Source organism: Centropristis striata, chromosome 1 (assembly GCF_030273125.1).
Source record: "Centropristis striata isolate RG_2023a ecotype Rhode Island chromosome 1, C.striata_1.0, whole genome shotgun sequence".
Classification (NCBI taxonomy): Eukaryota; Metazoa; Chordata; class Actinopteri; order Perciformes; family Serranidae; genus Centropristis; species Centropristis striata.
Window position 1 is genome coordinate 16,755,511 of NC_081517.1, and position 18,457 is coordinate 16,773,967.

Here is an 18,457-nt window from a genome sequence, read left to right on the forward strand (position 1 = left end):
AAGCTCTGTGCTGTCTTAACCTTGACATTTTCTATGTCAAAAACTGTGCAGTCTGATTTAAGACTCTTTTGAGACTTTGTACATGGTCCTTTGCGGAAACAATGGTTATATGAATTAATGTTTCCATTTAGCAATTGCAAGCTATGAGAGCTCATCAAAATGATATGCCAAAGCATTAAAACATGTGATTAGTTAAATTTTCACCACCTCACAAGAGCAGCTGAAGCCTCTAGTGGCCCTTACTATTGACAGATGTTTAAGAGCAGGCAGTAGAAAGCAACTCATATACCCCTTTCTGACCAACACCAACCTAGTTCTTTTGCTGGGCTGGTGCTGGTTTGCAGTTGGTTCAACTTGCGAACTGTCTCAGAACCTGGTCTGTGGTTCAAGACCAGCAAAGAGAACCAGTTTTCCTGGCTGAGAGCATGTTCTTTGGTAATCAAAAGGTGAGGAACTGGTTCGAGGTTACTGGGGATTTCCACCTGGCGCTGAACGGCCGCAGAACGACTGCGCCGCAGTTTTGCTCCGTCCTCTGCCCGGCGTCAATCCCCTGCGGGCGCTAATGGCAGCATATCGAGCCAGCCGCATACACGCAAGATCACAAGAACACGCGATAATCCTGAACGTAAGTGAAACCGCGAGATCCTGTGATAAACTGTGTAAAACAACAACAACAACAAGTAAACAACAACAAACTGCTTACTTTGCTAACCCAACGCGGAAGATCTGTTGATCTGGTCATCTATCCTTATAAAAAGAATGTGTTATGTCATAAATGATTTTATGCTGTTCCACTTCAACAGTCTCTTGTCGTCCGTGTCTCCGACCCTCTGAGATCCATTGATTGATTGATTGATTGATTGATTGCTGATCTGGTGCCCCGATCAAGACGTAATGTTGATGTGAAGTTGTTTTAGGCTGCATGAACTGCATATTGTGTTTTATTTTGAAAGGGGCGGAAGTGTATTATGTTGATTCTGTGACGGATTTCCTGTCTGGTGCAATCTGCTCTGTTGAGCTTGACGCGGTTTAGCAACGGCTCGCTGAGAAAATAGAAATGCTACGGATTGCTCGCGCAGCAGAGCGGAGAGCCGTGGCTGGGACGCTGCTGAACCATTCCGAGGCATGCCCGGTGGAAATGGTCTCATTGATTAGAGTGGCAGAGATCAGCCACGGTGACCGCGGCGCGGCCGTTCAGCCCCCGGTGGAAATTAGGCTTTAGGCACCTGCGCCGAACCGGGCCTGGAACTGCCTTGGTCGAAAACCATTATTGACAAAAAAGTATATCACTTATTTACATCTACTTTCTTTGAAAAGCACCTGAACTGAAGTGCAGTGTTTGAGTGATGCAAATTGAATTTTTAATTACATCTGATTCTTGTTCCTTCAAGTTTAAATACACTTACTTTAGGTTGCTTTGGGGAATGGCATCTGCTGAGAAAAAGTAAATTACTGTAATTATTATAGTATATATATATATATATATATATATATATATATAGTGTATGCATAATTTCTGCGTATCTGAGATGATCCCACTGAAATGCTATGCCCATGCCTGTGCTCATATCCTGCTATTCACTTTGTTAGCTGGTGTTTTACACTCAGCAGGGATAATTGAAAGGGATTTTATGCTACTTGTTTGTTTATTGTTTAACAGGATTAATTGAAACGGCCTTAACCGGCCGGTTGTTTTCAACAGTGTTGTAAAAGTTGAGTTAATGGGGCTGATCGCTCCAACTGACTGCAAGCGTATTTAGTTTAAGTGCAGAGTGTTAATTTTAATGGGCAACAAAGTGGGCATAAATACGTTTAAAGGGCACACACGTTCACTGTCATTTTTTTTCAGTCTTTATGTATCTTGTTTCTGTGGCAATGAGCTTTTTTTCTTTTCTTTTCTTTTCATCATTTTTGACTCCACTGTTGCATTTCATTGCTCTGGATGTGAGGTGTTTTTGTCACATGCCTATAATGAGAATATTTCAATGAATGTTCCCTCACTCTTGACATATTATTTTACTAGGGTGTCAATATTCTGTTCCAAAATTTGACGAAACTCGAACGAAATACACACCTACATCAACCCTGCTCGTTTCACTAACAGCTTGTCTCCCGTGCATGTTGGAACAGCCTCCACTAGTCTGGGCTGATGATCCAGGAAACTGTTCAGATGTCCTGCTTTGTTTCCCAATAGAGCTTTTCAGATCTCCACTCAAGGCTTAAAGTATTTACAGCGCCACAGTCTGCTTTTCCTCTAGCAAAGCCTCCCTGAGGACGACATTACAGATAATGGGAGAGATATGGCCAAACAGATGGAGCTGGCACACTGCAGAGACCCATCCACTGTCTCTGAGACTTTGAGTTGTTTTTTGCATGCTAGTTTGTTTGTTTATTTCAGAGAGTTGGATCATTTTTGGGGGGTTAAATCTCAAATACTATTTCTCTCTTGGGACTGGGTGGTTGAATTGTGAACCAAGTCCTTAACTGGATTGTTTTTGACATTTTCCTGCAGAAATGTGATGATGTGATTTGGGTTTTTTTTTTTTAAAGGTGATATTTTTGACATTTTAATGGAATATACACCCTCTTTATTTCACTTTTTTATTCTGAAAATGTTTATTTTTATCAAAATCAAGTGTCTTTTTGTTCCCTAGTACAGTACAAAGAGCAACTTGGATAATAATAAAGAAGGAGGAAATACAAACACATATACACAGTTCAGCCGCAACAGCGTGAGTGGTAGCACAGATTTATGCCATGAAGACGGCTATTTTACAGCTATTTACATGAACTGCTCTGCAGTTTGAAGTATCTGTAAGAATACATCATATTTAATATCAAAACCCGAATGAATTCCTGCATTAGGAAATAAAGCACCATTGTTTTTCATTTTGATATGTGGGATATACTTTTGTTTACAGGCTCAGTTCACCAAAATTACAAGAAATACGACACGGTTGAGTCTCAAGTTTGTCGGAAATGAGTAAACCCTAAATGTGTGCAACACCACCAGGGATAGGTGGGAAAATGTGTCTTCGTGATTCTGGTGAACTAACCATTCAAAGTGTTCTTCTGTAAGGCACAAAGGAAACATTTGTTTAAGTGGTAGGTATGACAGCAAAACTAAAGCCGTGAATGGCCATGCTTGCAATTTTTTTTTTATGCCATTATCTCATGATCACAAGATAATCAACCCGTCATCACAGGAAAACAAAAGTTTTTTTTTCCCTATTTTTACTTACCAAAAAGTGCTGTAAACCATACAAACACATTGGCCCTCATTTATCAAGCGAGCGTAGAAACGAGCGCAGATCTGAGTGTATATTTCGTCTTACGACAGGGTTCACGTGTGATTTATCAAACGATCGTATCTCTCCAATCACAGCTTAAGAATGATCGGCTGTTGATAAATGTGGCGGCTCGAAACATGCGTAATTTAAATACCACGCCCTAATATATACCTGATTCAGATGGCTCGCCTTCAGAGTTTACGACACCGAAGGGCGCAATACGGCCAAAAAGAGGATTTTTTCACCCCTTAAAGTCAGCTTTATTAGCAAAGTGCACCATTACAAATGACAATAGGGGCAATATAGACATATTAAAGAAATACGCAGCGACGGAGGTTTATGAAATAAAAGTACTTATAGTTATAAACTCAAACAAGTTCACTGAATATTTTACATTTGGAGCACGGACTTAGAAGTTTTCAGCTTTTTGGTTGAAGGAGGTAAACAATGTTTTAAAGTAAGTTTTAATTAAAAAAGAAGAGGAATTTCTCAGTCAGAAAGTGAAACGCTGACGTCCAACAGCAGCAACACAACAAAATGGTTCTGTTTCGCATCATAAAAAGTGAAAAAGAAGGAAATCAGTGTTGCTGTCAGCAGAGTAGCGGACTATTAAACTCCCGGCGAGGTTTGAGTAATTACATCGTGATATATAAAGCCTAATAATCTATATAATATCCGAATATTGCTATTATTATGATGGAGATATAGTATTCACGTCTTTACATTTATTAATAATGATGTCCTAGTCAGAGGAGCGTGTGGCAGCGCTGATTGGAAATGTTTCTATTCGGGCAGCACCGCTGGTGAAGGAGACGCTGACGCTCCAGTGTCGGAGCTGGATAACAGTAAACAGCAGAAGACAACAACATTTAATATCCTCGGCTGGTATTCTGTTTAAAGAATTTCACGATCGCAGGGTGTATTATTATGTATTATTTTTGGATTATGTTTTAATTATAAATTATGTAGTCTAAACATGTTTTGCTTTGTCACTATTAAAAATCAAAACACCACAGAGTTTTATCAGCTCCAGGCATCGATACTATAGTCTAAGATCAATTCTCTGACTCAGACGTGTGGACTTCACGCTGATTCAAATTTGCGTACACAAGCTGAGAGCAGATGTGAGATCTGATCGTACTGTCCGCTCACGTCCAAATTGATAAATGCCAAGGCTTGCGTAGAAATCATCTTACGCCCACTTTACGCTCACTTTCTGACGTACGCTTGATAAATTAGGGCCATTGTTCCTTCCCTCTAATAAAACCCACAGGAATTAAGATTAGCTCCCTAACCAATGATGGGAGATCAACACAGCCTCATACCGAAACATAATGGTCACAGTGGTTAATATTGTGAAACAGTCATGGTTTAGTTTGGTCCTGGCAACAAAACTAAGTTTAGGGGAAATAAAACATAGTTTGGTGTAAAAAAAAAAAAATGGACGTAACTACCGAAATTACCAGCCCTTGGTGGACCTTATCGCTCTTTATACTCACTTCAGTCCTGGCTTTTACACTTGGTGTCCTCACCTCTGCCTTGGCTCCTGTCATAGTTACTAAAACCACTACAGGGTGCAGTCTAATGAGAAATGTAAATATGGGTAATTTTAAAGGAATTAAGATTAGCTCCCTAACCAATGGTAGGAGATCAACACGGCCTTATACCTAAACATACCGGTCACAGTGGTTAATGTTGTAAAACAGTCGTGGTTTAGTTTGGTCTTGGCAACAAAACTACTTAAAGTTTAGGGGGGGGGGAAGCATAGTTTTGTGTAAAATAAATGTCACCCCTCTTACAAGCTCCAGGTGGACCTTATCACTCTTTATACTCACTTCTGCCCTGGCTTTTACACTTTGTGACCTCATCTCTGCCTTGGCTGCTGTCGTCATAGTTACTAAAACCACTACAGGGTGCGATCTAACGATAAATGTAAATATGGGTAATTTTAAACTGCTGTACAGATGACACGTGGGGTTGTGTTTCGGGAGGGGAGAAGTCTCTGTTTATCAGAGATTAGACGTAGCTTTAACTTGACCATAATATGCAGGACTATTCCTTACAATAATTATTATTTAAAAATTGCAAGCAAAGCCATTCTTGGCTTCTGTGCAGCGGTCTGTACGAACACATTTGACAGAAACTCTATTCATTGCACAAATACATCATTGATTGCACAGATATAGGATTCCTGATACGTGATGCAACTTGTGTTTTTACACACAGTCCCTGAAAGGAGTGGAGAGGAAAAGAAGCTGAGCACAGAAGTGGGAAAACTGCTTAACTTTGTATAAAAGTGTATTTGTAGTCCAAAGGAAGTTGTTTAACATTCCTCCTAATTGTGTGCTGTGCTACTTTGTTATTCTTCTGTTTGATTCTAACATTTTTTTGTGGGCAGTCCTCATTTAAAAAAGCACAGTATGTTCCTCTCCAGGCTGAAATGGATTTTTAATAAGCACCAAAAGTGTATTGTCCCCTTTTTAGTTCTCCTCTCTTGGCATGAAGCAGTATCCAAGTCAAAAAGACCAAATAATCCGACCCAGAGATTTTGCCGCTCCTCGTTATTCCCTGCCGTTTTTACTGGATGCTGGGTGCCACCAGGTATCCATTGAAGGTGATGTAAACATCCACGTCGTCACTGTAAATGGCGTTCTCCCTCTCCCTCTTGTAGAGCCGAACCCAGACCTCGTCATTCAGAGCCAGATCCATCATGACGCTCTGGCTCTGCATGATTGACCTCTCGCTGGGCTGAGCATACAGGATCACCTGCTCCTTGTCGTTGTGCATCAGGTGCAGGTAGGTCTCCTTGAAGTTCCAGGTGTGTATGTTAACATTGAAGAAGTAGATCCCCGGCACGTAGCAGTAGAATTTGCCTTTAAACATGTTGAAGTGGTTGTGGAGGTTGACGAACACCGTGTCGAACACCAGTGCCTGGTAGTAGTCGATGCTGTGCAGGGACTTGCGGCGGCCCACCGAGAAGGAGGAGTGAAGGATCTTGCAGGCATCTCCCGGGGCCCCGGCCTGGCCTTTGGTGCCTTTGGGGCCCATGGAACCTCGATGGCCTGGAGGTCCCTCTATGCCGGGCTTGCCAGGTGTGCCCTTATCGCCTCGATCGCCTTTATCACCTGTGTGGACAAGAAGAAACACGGATGAGTGGTGCAGACAGATCATAATCTATGGTTTTTTTTTATTCGATAAAGAGACAAAAATAAGAGTTCAGGTCCAGGACAAAACACACCATTCCTTTTGAAATGCAATCAATGCCATTGCGGTGAAAAAAAAAAAAAATCCAGAAGTGGAAAAACAAAAAGCAGCAAAGCTTTGAGCTCCCACATTCCAAATCCTACTTATAAATCTGAAGGAATTCTGTTAAACCAATGCTTATCTTAATTATGTGGCACTTTGTCGTCTGTGAGACAAAATGTTCTGACAGAAATGTGTAAGGAGGACCTGTGTGGAAAACTGTGTTCAGGTGCCAGGAGATTTAAAATGCTAAGTCAAAACCTCTTTTTTATGCTATCCATCACCTTTATTGACCTCTGCTGAAGACCAGTAGGAACTGCATTGACATTGATATCATTTATTTCTGCAAGAGGGGAGATTTTGTAGTGCCAAAGGGCATCAAAAAATAATGGAAAAGGTTAAATGTGAGTTTTGAAAGTCTCAGGAATGTCAGCACCAGACGGGGGGAGAGAAAATAGGAGTATAAAAGCAGATTATAAATTTATAAAGATTTTAAAAAAAAGGGATTCTCCTCTAATACTTTCTCCTTATACAAGATAACTAACATTTGGTTAAAATGAGTGAGGAATTGATGAGTCGAAACGGTTAGTTCTATGACCATGTATCTCTTATTTTATCATGATTTTGATTTAAAGCTAAATTCTCCTACTTCCTAGACTAAAACTCTATCAAACTATTTAAAAAGTGCATTATCTACTTAACCTCCGGGCCTGAAAAGTGAACCAAATCCAGAAGTGCCTTAAACCTGATTTATTTTTTGCATCAGGGAGTCACTTCTCTGGTAGCAAAACAAAGTCCTTTTGTATGAAAGTCAATAAGAAAATGACCCTACTTCCCGCTTGATTTATTACCTCAGTTATCATCTCCTCATGTGTTTATGGAAATTATGGTCCCATTGCAACAGCCGTAAACCAAGATTGCATTCTTGCAGTCTATGATTGGACTCCATCTGTGGTAAATTCAATGATCGGACATGACTTGAAACAATTTAGTAAGCACTTATGCTCTTTATGGAAGCATCTGCTTACTTATTTACTTTAATCTGACACCTGTCTCTCCTTACAAACCAATTAATTCATATTCTCTCCTTCACACATTGGAACTGTTAGTTGGATGTGTTAGCACTTAGTGGCTCCATCCTGCTTCTTTTGTATCCTGTTTTGCCGTCACAACAGCACAACACGGTTTTGTGTGGATTTTAAAATTCTATGTGACTTGACAACGAGCCCTGAAAATGATTAATGGGCTTATGTATATCCGCCTGTCACTGCTCCTGATTGAAACGTTGCTGCTTAAGTGAACATTTTGAGTGTTTGCTCTTGTTCCAAGTACACAAAAACCTCTTTGTTATGATATCAAATGACACTGCTTATTGGACTTTATAAGCTCCATCACCGTATCAGTATGGAGCAGCTGCATTAAAAAAAGCCCCCTGAGCCAAACAAACGCTTTCTGATAAACAGAAGTGAATAAATAGGGAAACAAAACAGTCTATAGTAGTTCTTAGTGCCATTTATTGTGGTTTTACCTGAGCAACATTCAACAGTCATGACTTCAAGATATATTTAAATAAGTATATTAAAGTCTATGAAGTGCAAAAACATTTCTCTGCTGTCTGGATCAGGAGTTAAACACCTCTGGGTCGGGTAAACCACACAGGAAGAAGCCACAGCGATGCCTTCACTTCCTGAAGACCCGAAGTAAACACCAGTGATCCTCTGGACAGATGTACAATTGTCTGTCCAGCTGTGACCAATGTCCTCACAAAGAACCCTGAAGAGAGTTCACCACAAGCAGCAGCTTAGCAGCACCTCAACACTACACGGCCATATATGGGACTGATCCTTTGTCCTGGAATCAAATAACAACCTCATGCCCACATCTTTGTTCCTCTTTAAACAGAAAAATATCCACTCTTGCACTGTTGGAAATACAATAATTATGTCCGATTACTCTTCTAGTTCACCCTAAACCTGCCTCATTCGCTTCTGATTAGCTGATCATTTTCTGCACTAACCCACAGATCAACTGTTCAACAAAATCTCCAACCTAAACGACAGAATAGACCATTTGTCAATACCACCCATAACCACACATATGAGCATTTTGTGGCCCGTGGAACAGAGCGGTTGTAAAAAAAGCTGCAGTTTCGGTGAATTTAGGCTATAAAACTACTGACATAGGTTTAGGGCAAAAACCTTCCTGGTTAGGCGTTACAAAAGACAGAAAAAGTTAATGAATGTACATTAATGCCGGGAGTAAAGTAGTTACGAGGGTGACGTTTTTTTTACCGTAACTTACATTTTTTATGTAACACATTGTGTGTTACATAAAAAATGCAAGTTTCGTAAAAAGTTGTTTACTTTTGTTTTCATACGGGAAATGAACCCCTTTCTCCTGGGTGAAAGTCTGCCATTTAAACTCTGCCACCAACAATCATTACTACTGCATCAGCAAGATGTCAGATAAGGACAGTCTAAAACATAAATATGTGTCGTATTTTGCTGCCTGTACAAATGCCCAAAATGTCTCTCTTTTCTGACCTAGAAATTTTTAATCCATCTAACTGCTGAGGGCCCAAAGAGAAAAGGATTTCACAGCACAATTGCCCAGTTGTCAATCATCAAGGGTTACTATTCTGCACTGGAAAACAGATTCAATATCGAGGAGCATTTGGGGATAAAAATGGTTCCAACAGTTTTCTGCTGTCATTCAAGTCTTTGAAGTTTCAGTCCTTATTTCTTCTACTTTTGAAGCCAAAGCTTTTGTCATTATCAAATGAAATAATACTGTTGTGGTTAAAAAGGTTCAAAATTAGGTGCAAAAACCCAGAACAGGGCCCATTCCATGTTGATGGAAAAGGGTTGTAAAGTAATTATTTACAGTCTAGTAATAAAAGGAGAAAATAAATCATAAAAAGCACTACACTATCGGATCACAATGTTTTAGAATAGGGATCACATTAAATATTAAAAACCTAACATGAGATCAAGAGGTCCCTGCTGGTGAACATAACTTGTATCACACCGATGTTAAAAAAGTTGGAAGGCTGTTTAAAACACAAATAAATAAAGCAGATTGCATCAAGTTCAGTTTGACTTCAATATACTGTGTTTACTACATTTTTCAATTGAATATATGTCACTAGGGGTTAGCACATTATAACATTCTGTTTCTTTTTGGCAATGCCCCAACGTTTGTGGGAATCTGGCTTGTAATTTTTGGCTTACAGGTTGCAAAAGCAAAATATCAAACATTAAAGTGTGCATTTTGTATCTTATCCGTACTAAAGCCAACCTTCGGGACCGTCTGAGTATGTTAATGCTGTGTATAATATAATTTAATCCTGTGGATGTAGATGTGATGTGTGGGTGGGTGCAAAGTCGCCTCAGTCCCTGACTGTGGGTTCTGCTTTCCTTTGAAAAATAAAATTGAGATTGGCTGACTAACTGGTTTTGGGTCATAACGTTTAAATCCAATCGCTTTGTGGGAGCAAACCCAACCACACACACACAACAACAACAACATATAAAGCACACACACACACACACACACACACACACACACTAAGCATTGGACAGTTGTGCTCTGGCACTGATTGCTCACTGGAAAACAATAAAATCTGCTTTGTGTGTGTGTGTGTGTGTGTGTGTGTGCTGGTGCATGAGTGCATATGTTCCTTTGTATTTGTGTGTATGTGTGTTTCCAGCCACATAAGCAAGTTCAATGCCAGGTGTATGCATCTGTTGAGACCTCCCTCATTGCACAGCTGCACAACTGTTTCATTGGTTCATTTGTAAAAAAAAGACTACAAATTTGAGACGTAAATGCAACTCATGAGCCTCAGGGAGTTTATATCCTTTTTTCTTTTCTTTTTATCCAATTAAAGGCCCTTTTTCATTTTCCATCAAAGTTGTCCAAGACTTTGCAAATGTTGCAGCCCTATTTTTTTTTTTGGTTCAAAAGAAAAAAAGTTCTGTTATCCCTCACTGGCTTCCCACCAATGAAAAATCTGCCCTGAATGTGGCTAATTGGCCCAATGGAAAGCAGTACTTCAGTCACAAAGACATTCTATGGCACAAATTGTTCCCAACACATCAAAATGTAACTTTTAGATTTCTGGAGTGGGAAAGTTTTGAGTTCTTCTGACATATAAAAGGGCCCTCGTATAAAATTATTTCTGCATGTGGGACACAAAGGAAAAAAGAGCGCGTTTTATTTTCATGGTTCAGCAGTTGGACTGGTTTGGGGGTTGATTGTGGGTCAGAACAGCCTTGGCATGTTCAGCTATCAAAGGACCGGCAGAAGAAGTGTGATGACACATCGCTTGGACCGCTCCGGTTGACTTGGCTGCTAAGGCTCTGATATTAGATACACATGTTGTAACAAATCCTTCTCCAGCTGTGGTTGTGCAGTTCTTGGATATCATATAATCTTTGTATTTTTAATCCCTCTTCTGTTGTCACATTTTCTGTCTCTTTGTGTTTCCCCACGGGCTTAAAAACACACTTTCATATACGAATAAGGAAACACAAATGCATAAACACAACATTGTCATCTCAAAGAAGGTGTTGGATATTTGACTGTGGGGGGCTCACTGTGAGCACATGGAATTAAGTTAATCTTGTGTAACAAGCAGAGGTCTTATCGGGTCCACATGGTTCCTATAGTATCTTAAGACCTGACCCATGGGCTCAAGTCAGCCAAGGTGAAAATTATGCTCCATCTAATCTTGTGGTTGTGTTTTTATGTGGTTTGTAGATAGATGTTAGACCAGGTTGATTGAGGTTGACCTTTTTCAGTCTAAATCTTTCAAGTAAATCTCAAGAAATCTGTCAAGTAAAGTCAAAGCAAGTCATTTGTATCCTACACTTCCTTTACATTGTGGCTTCCATCAATTCTTTTTTATCTACATTTTCTATGAAAAACACAAAAGTGTTTGAAGTAGATGTTATTTGGCAAAAAATTAAGTGTTTTCAGGTATTTCTATCAGTAAAATCTCTTATTTACTTTTTTTTTCTCAACTCTACTTATAGTTGGATGATATGGCTGAAATCTTCTTTGCTGATGTAGGTCATTGTATGTCTCAATAATGATATATATCATGATATAACATGGTTTCTGGCAATTCAATAAATGGATAGTGTATATGAAATGACCACATGGCAAACCCTATTTTTGTATACTCAGTAGGGCTGGGGGATATGTCAGTATTACCAGTTATACCGATATATTATATATCATATGTTTTGATGTAGCCTTAACTTATGACCACTATTTGTTTGATCCTCTCTGCACACTAGTAAAAGCTAGCTCTTAATTAAAAAAACAATCGTTCTGTAATTTGGAGGTATTTCGGATTGCAGAAGATGAGCATCTGAATCTAATGAAATTGCTTCGAAAGGGGGAAGCTTTTGGATTTGATAAAGTCTTTAAATAAAACAGGTTGATGATGACTACTTGGGACGTTGAGTTAAAACTTAACACTTTGCACCTTTTGTTTAAAATACCAATATATATCATATATCGTCATTAGGCCAAAAAATACAAGGATATGAGTTTTGGTCCATATTGCCCAGCCCTAATACTCGGAACTCCAAGTTAGCAAAACAACACCTCTATGGTTCACATATGCTTCGCTCCCACATACATGACTCAGAACATGAAATTACGCCGTGCATCGGCAAAGTGCAGTTTGCCACAAAAATGTATTTTTCACAGGAATCACAGGACTTGTGTATTCTCTTGCCATAATCTGCCGATATAAGTTAAGTTTAAATTGACATTATAGACATTGCATGGCAGTTGGCCTCAGACCGCACTTTGCCACTGCTTTGTGTGTTTTTGGTAAAAAGCATCGTCCAAATTCCAGGTTCTGTTACCTTTGAGGATGGTCATGTTGATGACAGTGCGGACCTCGGGCATCTGATATTGGGCCGTAGACGCTGGCGGCTCCAGGTGGTCGCAGCACCGCCTGCAGAGTCTGGAAGGAGGTCTGGAGGGGGAGGGGACACAGCAAACCAGGGGGAGGAGCACAAGCAGCCTCAAACATACTGCCAACATGGCTGTCACAACCTGGGAGAAGAAGGAAAGAGAGGAGGAAGGAGAGTGGAAAAGTTATAGGTAGTGGCATGTGAAGTTGACGTAAAAGAGCAAACTGATAGATCCACGTTAGTCTAAAACTCATCACATAAGACATTGTTTTTATGAAGAGGCTCTTCCTTACTCTCTTCTTTAGAGCAATTTCTGCATACTTCCAACCAAATTAAATCCTAAAAAAAAACCCAAACCATAATTTTTGGGTCAGTCTTGTTGCTTGGTGGTGTATTTTTTACATTCCTGTGGATAACTGGCCCAGTGTCAACATATTTCCATGACAATAACAGTAGAGTTGGAAATACTGTCAGTATTCATCAGGCTGTGCCGACTGTCTTTAAGAATCAACAAGCATAACTGGAGAAATCCATTGTAAATGAGATAAACACAAGTTTCTGGCAGCTGTTGAAAGGTTTCTGCGAAATGTGGGGAACCACTAACTACACAAGACAATGTAGTGAAAGCTGATATAGTAAAATTAGGGTTACAATCTAGTGTAGAGTAAATCCTGGCATACATTGAACATCACCGATTTATGACATGCCAAAATATACGCATCAGAGGGTGTTTTTTCCCTTTAAGTTCTAAGACCATAAAAAACTGCGGTATGAAAGTCAAAGCCACAGATGACAGATTGTTTTGTGACCCGTGAGTGCTCATATGGGATCCAGAGGACTTGGATTAAGAAATCTAAGCCCAGGGGGAAAGCTATAGATTTGGGGGGGGAGAAGGAGGAGGGAGTCACGTGGCCTTTCATATGCACACACACACACACACACACACACACACACACACACACACACACACACACACCTGGACTCAATTGGATGTGAAAACATCAGCTGCGATTTGATTCTCTCTGCATGAGCTTCCACATACATTTCCAAGGACAATATACTTTACAGCTGGACCTGTTACCCTTGCCACACCTCATCTTTATGATCAACACGCACATTTCTCTATAATTTTTTTTATTCTAATACAAATTTCTACACCATCACAAAATTTTTATTAAAACTTGGCAAAAGACACTTGATTTATTTGTTCATTTGACTACTGTGGCAGCTTCCAGTTGCAGTTTAGCAACAATTTGACTTTGTTGAATGAAAATCTAAGGTTACAAAAATCTTTGCACTAGTTCTGTGTGACTGTCAAATAACAACATTGCTTAACACAAAACATATGGCACACTGCCTATGCTTTTTTACCCAGAATTCCTTATGGAAAACTGAGTGCATATGTTTCTGGGATGGATAATCGTGGGGGGGCTGGAACCTCTAACTCACTGACTCACAGAAGACCATGAAGTTGAATTAAACCCAACTGGCCAACCCAACTTCGAGGGTTTTTTTTTAAGGCATCCTTTCAGTACTAGATTTACAGACTTACTACATAATTGAAATGTTTTATGAATGTGGTTATAATCTTTCTACAAAGAATTATTACCGGATTTGGGTTTTTCTTGTCGTGCAACTTTCCTGTTTTGGGTTTGTCTAACTATTATTGTAGCTTTATTTTTGGTTGCAGCGGCCAGCTATTTTTAGCTAAATAAATGACTGTAACTTTAACCCTGCCTATGTCTGAACAGCAGAAAGACATATTTAGAGCTAGCTAGTACACACAGGCAAGAACTCAGCAGCTCAAGAGCCACATATTTCCCTTAGGAGTTGGAGGAGATCAAAAACTAAAGAAGCTAAAATGAAGGAAAGAATTGGACTACAAATTAATTCTAATTTGCTCAGTATCTGCTAGAGGTGGAAATCACCAGAGTCCCCATGATACGATTTTATCCCAATACTTGAGTCACGATACGATATTATTGCGATTTTAAGCATTTTGGAATATGGTGAGTATTGCGATACAATATGTGATTTAACTGTTAAAAGGCATTTTGTGTCCAATTCTCAGTCTCTTCATCTCACTTCAGTCTTTTTATTTCTCCACAATGAGAGTCAAGCCCACAGACTGACCAACAAAGTATTCAGTCAAACTGAACTCAACTCATATCAAACATGTATGGACGACAACAATGGAATCCGACCTTGAGTGCCTTGAAAGGCGCCCTATCAAATAAAATGAATTATTATTATTAATCCTTTTCTCAAACTTCTCCTCAACTTTAAGCTTCAATGCTCAGCTTCATTTTTTTTAATGAAACATAAAAAAAGCCTAACTTTGCAGCGTTATTTCTACAACTTCCCCCTATAACATCTTCTACTTTCATATGATGCCAGTATCTCCAGTATATTTCTAAAAGTGAGCCCGCTACGGCCCCCCTCTCGAGTAACTGCTGGATATTTAAATAGGAAATTGTTGCTCACGCTGAACCAACTTGGTGCAACAAATTCTCCAAACCGCATAAATAAAATACAAGCCACAAGAGCGTTTTTTAAATTGAGCACCCTTACTGGTGGCAGGAGATCAACACCTCTTCATACTTAAATGTAACCTTGGCTGTTTCAAACATTTTTTGACTTTAGGGTAGTTACATAGGCGATTTAAAATGTGTTGGGCGTCTTTATCTCGTTTTTCTGCTGTTTGGTGCTGAGCAGGCAGTGTACAGTACAGTAGGCTTATCAGAGTTTAATTGCTGAAAACAGCTGTAGTGTTCTGCTGGAAACACAGTTTTTGAGCGTGGAATTTGAGAACTACGCAACCAAAACAATGAACCAAAACAACCACAAGATAAGTCCTGGCTGTCTTTCAATTCTGTGCTCTAGATCTTTTTCTCTCATTCCCCTCTTTTGATTTTCTCAGTCTACAGTATACAGCATCTCTGTTTCCAACTTTGTATCCCTCTTCCTCCCACTTTTCTGTCTCAGTCTATTTCGTGCCATCCATCTTCACATTTAGCCTCTGAAATCCACACATATAGCACAAATCCTCTGGAAAAAAAAGCGAGACGGGGAAGAGAAGCAAAAACAAAAGTCGGATGAGAGAGAAAAAATAAACGGGGCAGGGAAAGATGAGAGATAACAGAGAGATTCTCTGGGGTTTTACGGTGATGGATGAATGTAAACTGGATTTGTGATGATGGATGGAGCGTGACTGTGAGAAAATGAAGTGTCTGGAGCTCTGCCGGGATATTTTTATCCAACTACTGATAGAAGAATATAATCATAACATTTATTATCTGAATTTGTTCCACTATAACAGCCAGCCAGATGTCACAGGATACATTTCACTTATGCAACATGTTTGACCCACAAACCCCTGGTTATTTACACTGGCCACAAAAACAGAGGCTTCGTCACTGACTTTATAAACCATTGAAACTATATCATTTAAATTGCAGTCATGATGGAAAAGGCATTGGATCTCCATGGCTATTAAAGCTTTTGCAATAAATATAACTGATTACTTGATACTTGATCTACTTATTTTTGGAGAACTACCAGTGGGGGGTTTGTGTTTATAGTAATTCGTACATCAATTAAATAGGTCTCTCCTCTCCCAAAACAAAATGTTGAAACGTTGCATTAAATAAAATGCGAATTAGGGACGTTTCCATCAACTGGTTTAGAGCAAATAAACAAAGCTGTATAGACATACTTTGGCCAGAAGATAGCAGTGTAATGTATCACTGTAGGCTAATCTGTCAGTAACCAGTAGAAGAAGAAGAGATTGAGCGAGAGAGAGAGAGAAAAAAGCGGTTGGTATTTGAACAACTTTGGCCACCCATGAGAGAAAATATGTCTGGAATTAGATTTAATCGGCAACGTATAATTGTTCTTACATGTCAGAGCAGAAACAGCTGATCAGTCATGAGTTAAATGTTCGATACGTCAGAACTTATTCGCATAACCGTTTCCATCTCCCGTTTAGCGTATTAACTATTTTTCAAAAAAGACAAAAACGGCCTAAATTGAGCATAAAAACTTTTATGCAAATGCATTCTGGTGTTTTTTCATCAAGCTTTTTAATGTGAATCTTCAAAATGTGCATCGAAATTCTTTGATGGAAAGAGGAGAACAAAGGGAAATATAAAGTATAAAGAACAATAAGGTCCACTTCGGGAAGGTGGGTTAGGTGGAGTCTGGTGTCAAACAAACACAGGCCGACGTTTGTGTCCCGAAAACAAACATAAAAAACAATGTAATTGGAGTAACTTAACATCCATGCATAGTTTTTCACAACATCAGTGTATCTACCGCACTTCATACCTCAGTTAAAGAACATTTTTCCCAGAAGTGACATAGATACATTGCTATCCTTTATAATGGCTGACTGTACTTTTTATTAATCCTAACCACAGAGAAGTACTTTTGGTCCCTAAAACTCGAAAATGTTTCTGTTTCGCAACATAATTGACTTGTTAAAAACGGCGAGTGTTACGTAGGTGTGTGGATGTGTTGATCTCCTGCCACTGGTTACACATCGTCCATCACTCTCCATCAAAATGCATGAAGTAAGACTTCTGCAGGAAAAAAAACAACTTTCAAGTGCTGAATTGTATTTATACTGTAATGTAATGGAAAACTCATGAATATAGTTGCAGCCAAAATAGATCCTGCAAACAGATTTAACAGACTCCGTAAAGTGTGTTTGATAGCCTCATACTTCCTGACACTCTGTGTGAGTGACAGGAGCTGAGAGTTAATGCCAAATTGATTCTACCATGACCTCGTGTTACCTCATCACCCCTCCTCACCGCCCCAAAACCCAGAGGACCCTTCCAGAGCTGTATGCATAATCTGCACCATGACAGGGATGACAACCCGCCGCTAATAAACCGAACACTCACTGACTAATAATAAGCCAACCACAACACACACACACACACACACAACACAGTCATAATGAACTCATTTAAGAAGCCACGTCTACAACGCTGGAGCATCAGTTTGGCATGCAGCTGCAGTCCGGATAAACCACACAGACATGCACAACTCAACTCACAGAACACACACACACACAAAGCGCCGTGCACTTCAAGAAACGTGTCAGTGAGCCGGTGCGTGAGAGCGTGCACAGCGATGTAAGGTGTAACTTTTCCAGAAATTTCTGCTGCTGAGTTGGCGACTTGTGAATAACTTCTTCAATCCTGCACGTCTCTGCAAGCACGCAAACGTGCCGCCGGGTGTTTCTTCCTCTTCTTCTTCACTTTTTTTTTTTTTGTAAAGCTCCGGAGGATTATAATGCGGAGTTGTGTCGGCCGTTAGACGGATTGTCATAAAGTCGTTGTCACATCGTGTCAGTGTCTGGTCGCTTTTCTTACCTGGTGGAGTTTCACCGCAGCTGAGGAGGAAAAAACAAGCAGCTGGTGTCAGGCTGCAGGAGGAATTACTGAGGAGCAGCCTCTCTCTCTCTCTCTCTCTCTCTCTCTCTCTCTACACCCCATACACACTTTCTCCCTCCCTCTCTCTACTTACACATAACACGGGACACACACACACCTCATCAAAGCACATCAAAAGTCAGTTTCTCCCCTTTTCTCCTCTTGCTTTTTCATCATCTCCTGCACTCCCCCCCTCTATCCCTCTCATAACTCCACATCCATCACACTTTAAAGACTGCTACACTTCCATCCATAAGTTTTATAATATAGAGAGCATGAGGGAACTTTCATCACCCAGTCAGAAATCCAGGTCACCTTTCTCTTTCCTCTATCCACATATTATTTGACCATGTCCCTGACTCAGATTCTGGACAGTTGACAACTGCTGTTGCTTTAATTTGTCTCACGCTTTCCAATTCTGCATGCCAAAAATAATTACATTATATCACCTCTCCTAAACTCCCCCTGTAGTTCTTAAATCACTCTGCACAAGCTTATTTTATATTGCTGTCATCTATATAAAGCTGTCATCTTTCTCCCCAATTCTAAT

At 39.8% G+C, this 18,457-nt stretch overlaps 1 protein-coding gene across 1 annotated transcript; it reads right to left on the minus strand.

Annotated features, from left to right (window-relative positions):
- Positions 1–2,733: 2,733 nt before the first annotated feature.
- On the minus strand, positions 2,734–17,864 carry c1qtnf6b (C1q and TNF related 6b). The gene is made up of 3 exons (XM_059344053.1): positions 17,848–17,864; positions 12,416–12,608; positions 2,734–6,415 (listed from the first exon to the last, which is right to left on the minus strand). Exons 2-3 carry the CDS (start codon positions 12,594–12,596, stop codon positions 5,868–5,870), a joined length of 729 nt encoding a protein of 242 aa, XP_059200036.1. The 5' UTR covers positions 12,597–12,608; positions 17,848–17,864; the 3' UTR covers positions 2,734–5,867.
- Between the last annotated feature and the right edge of the window lie 593 nt (positions 17,865–18,457).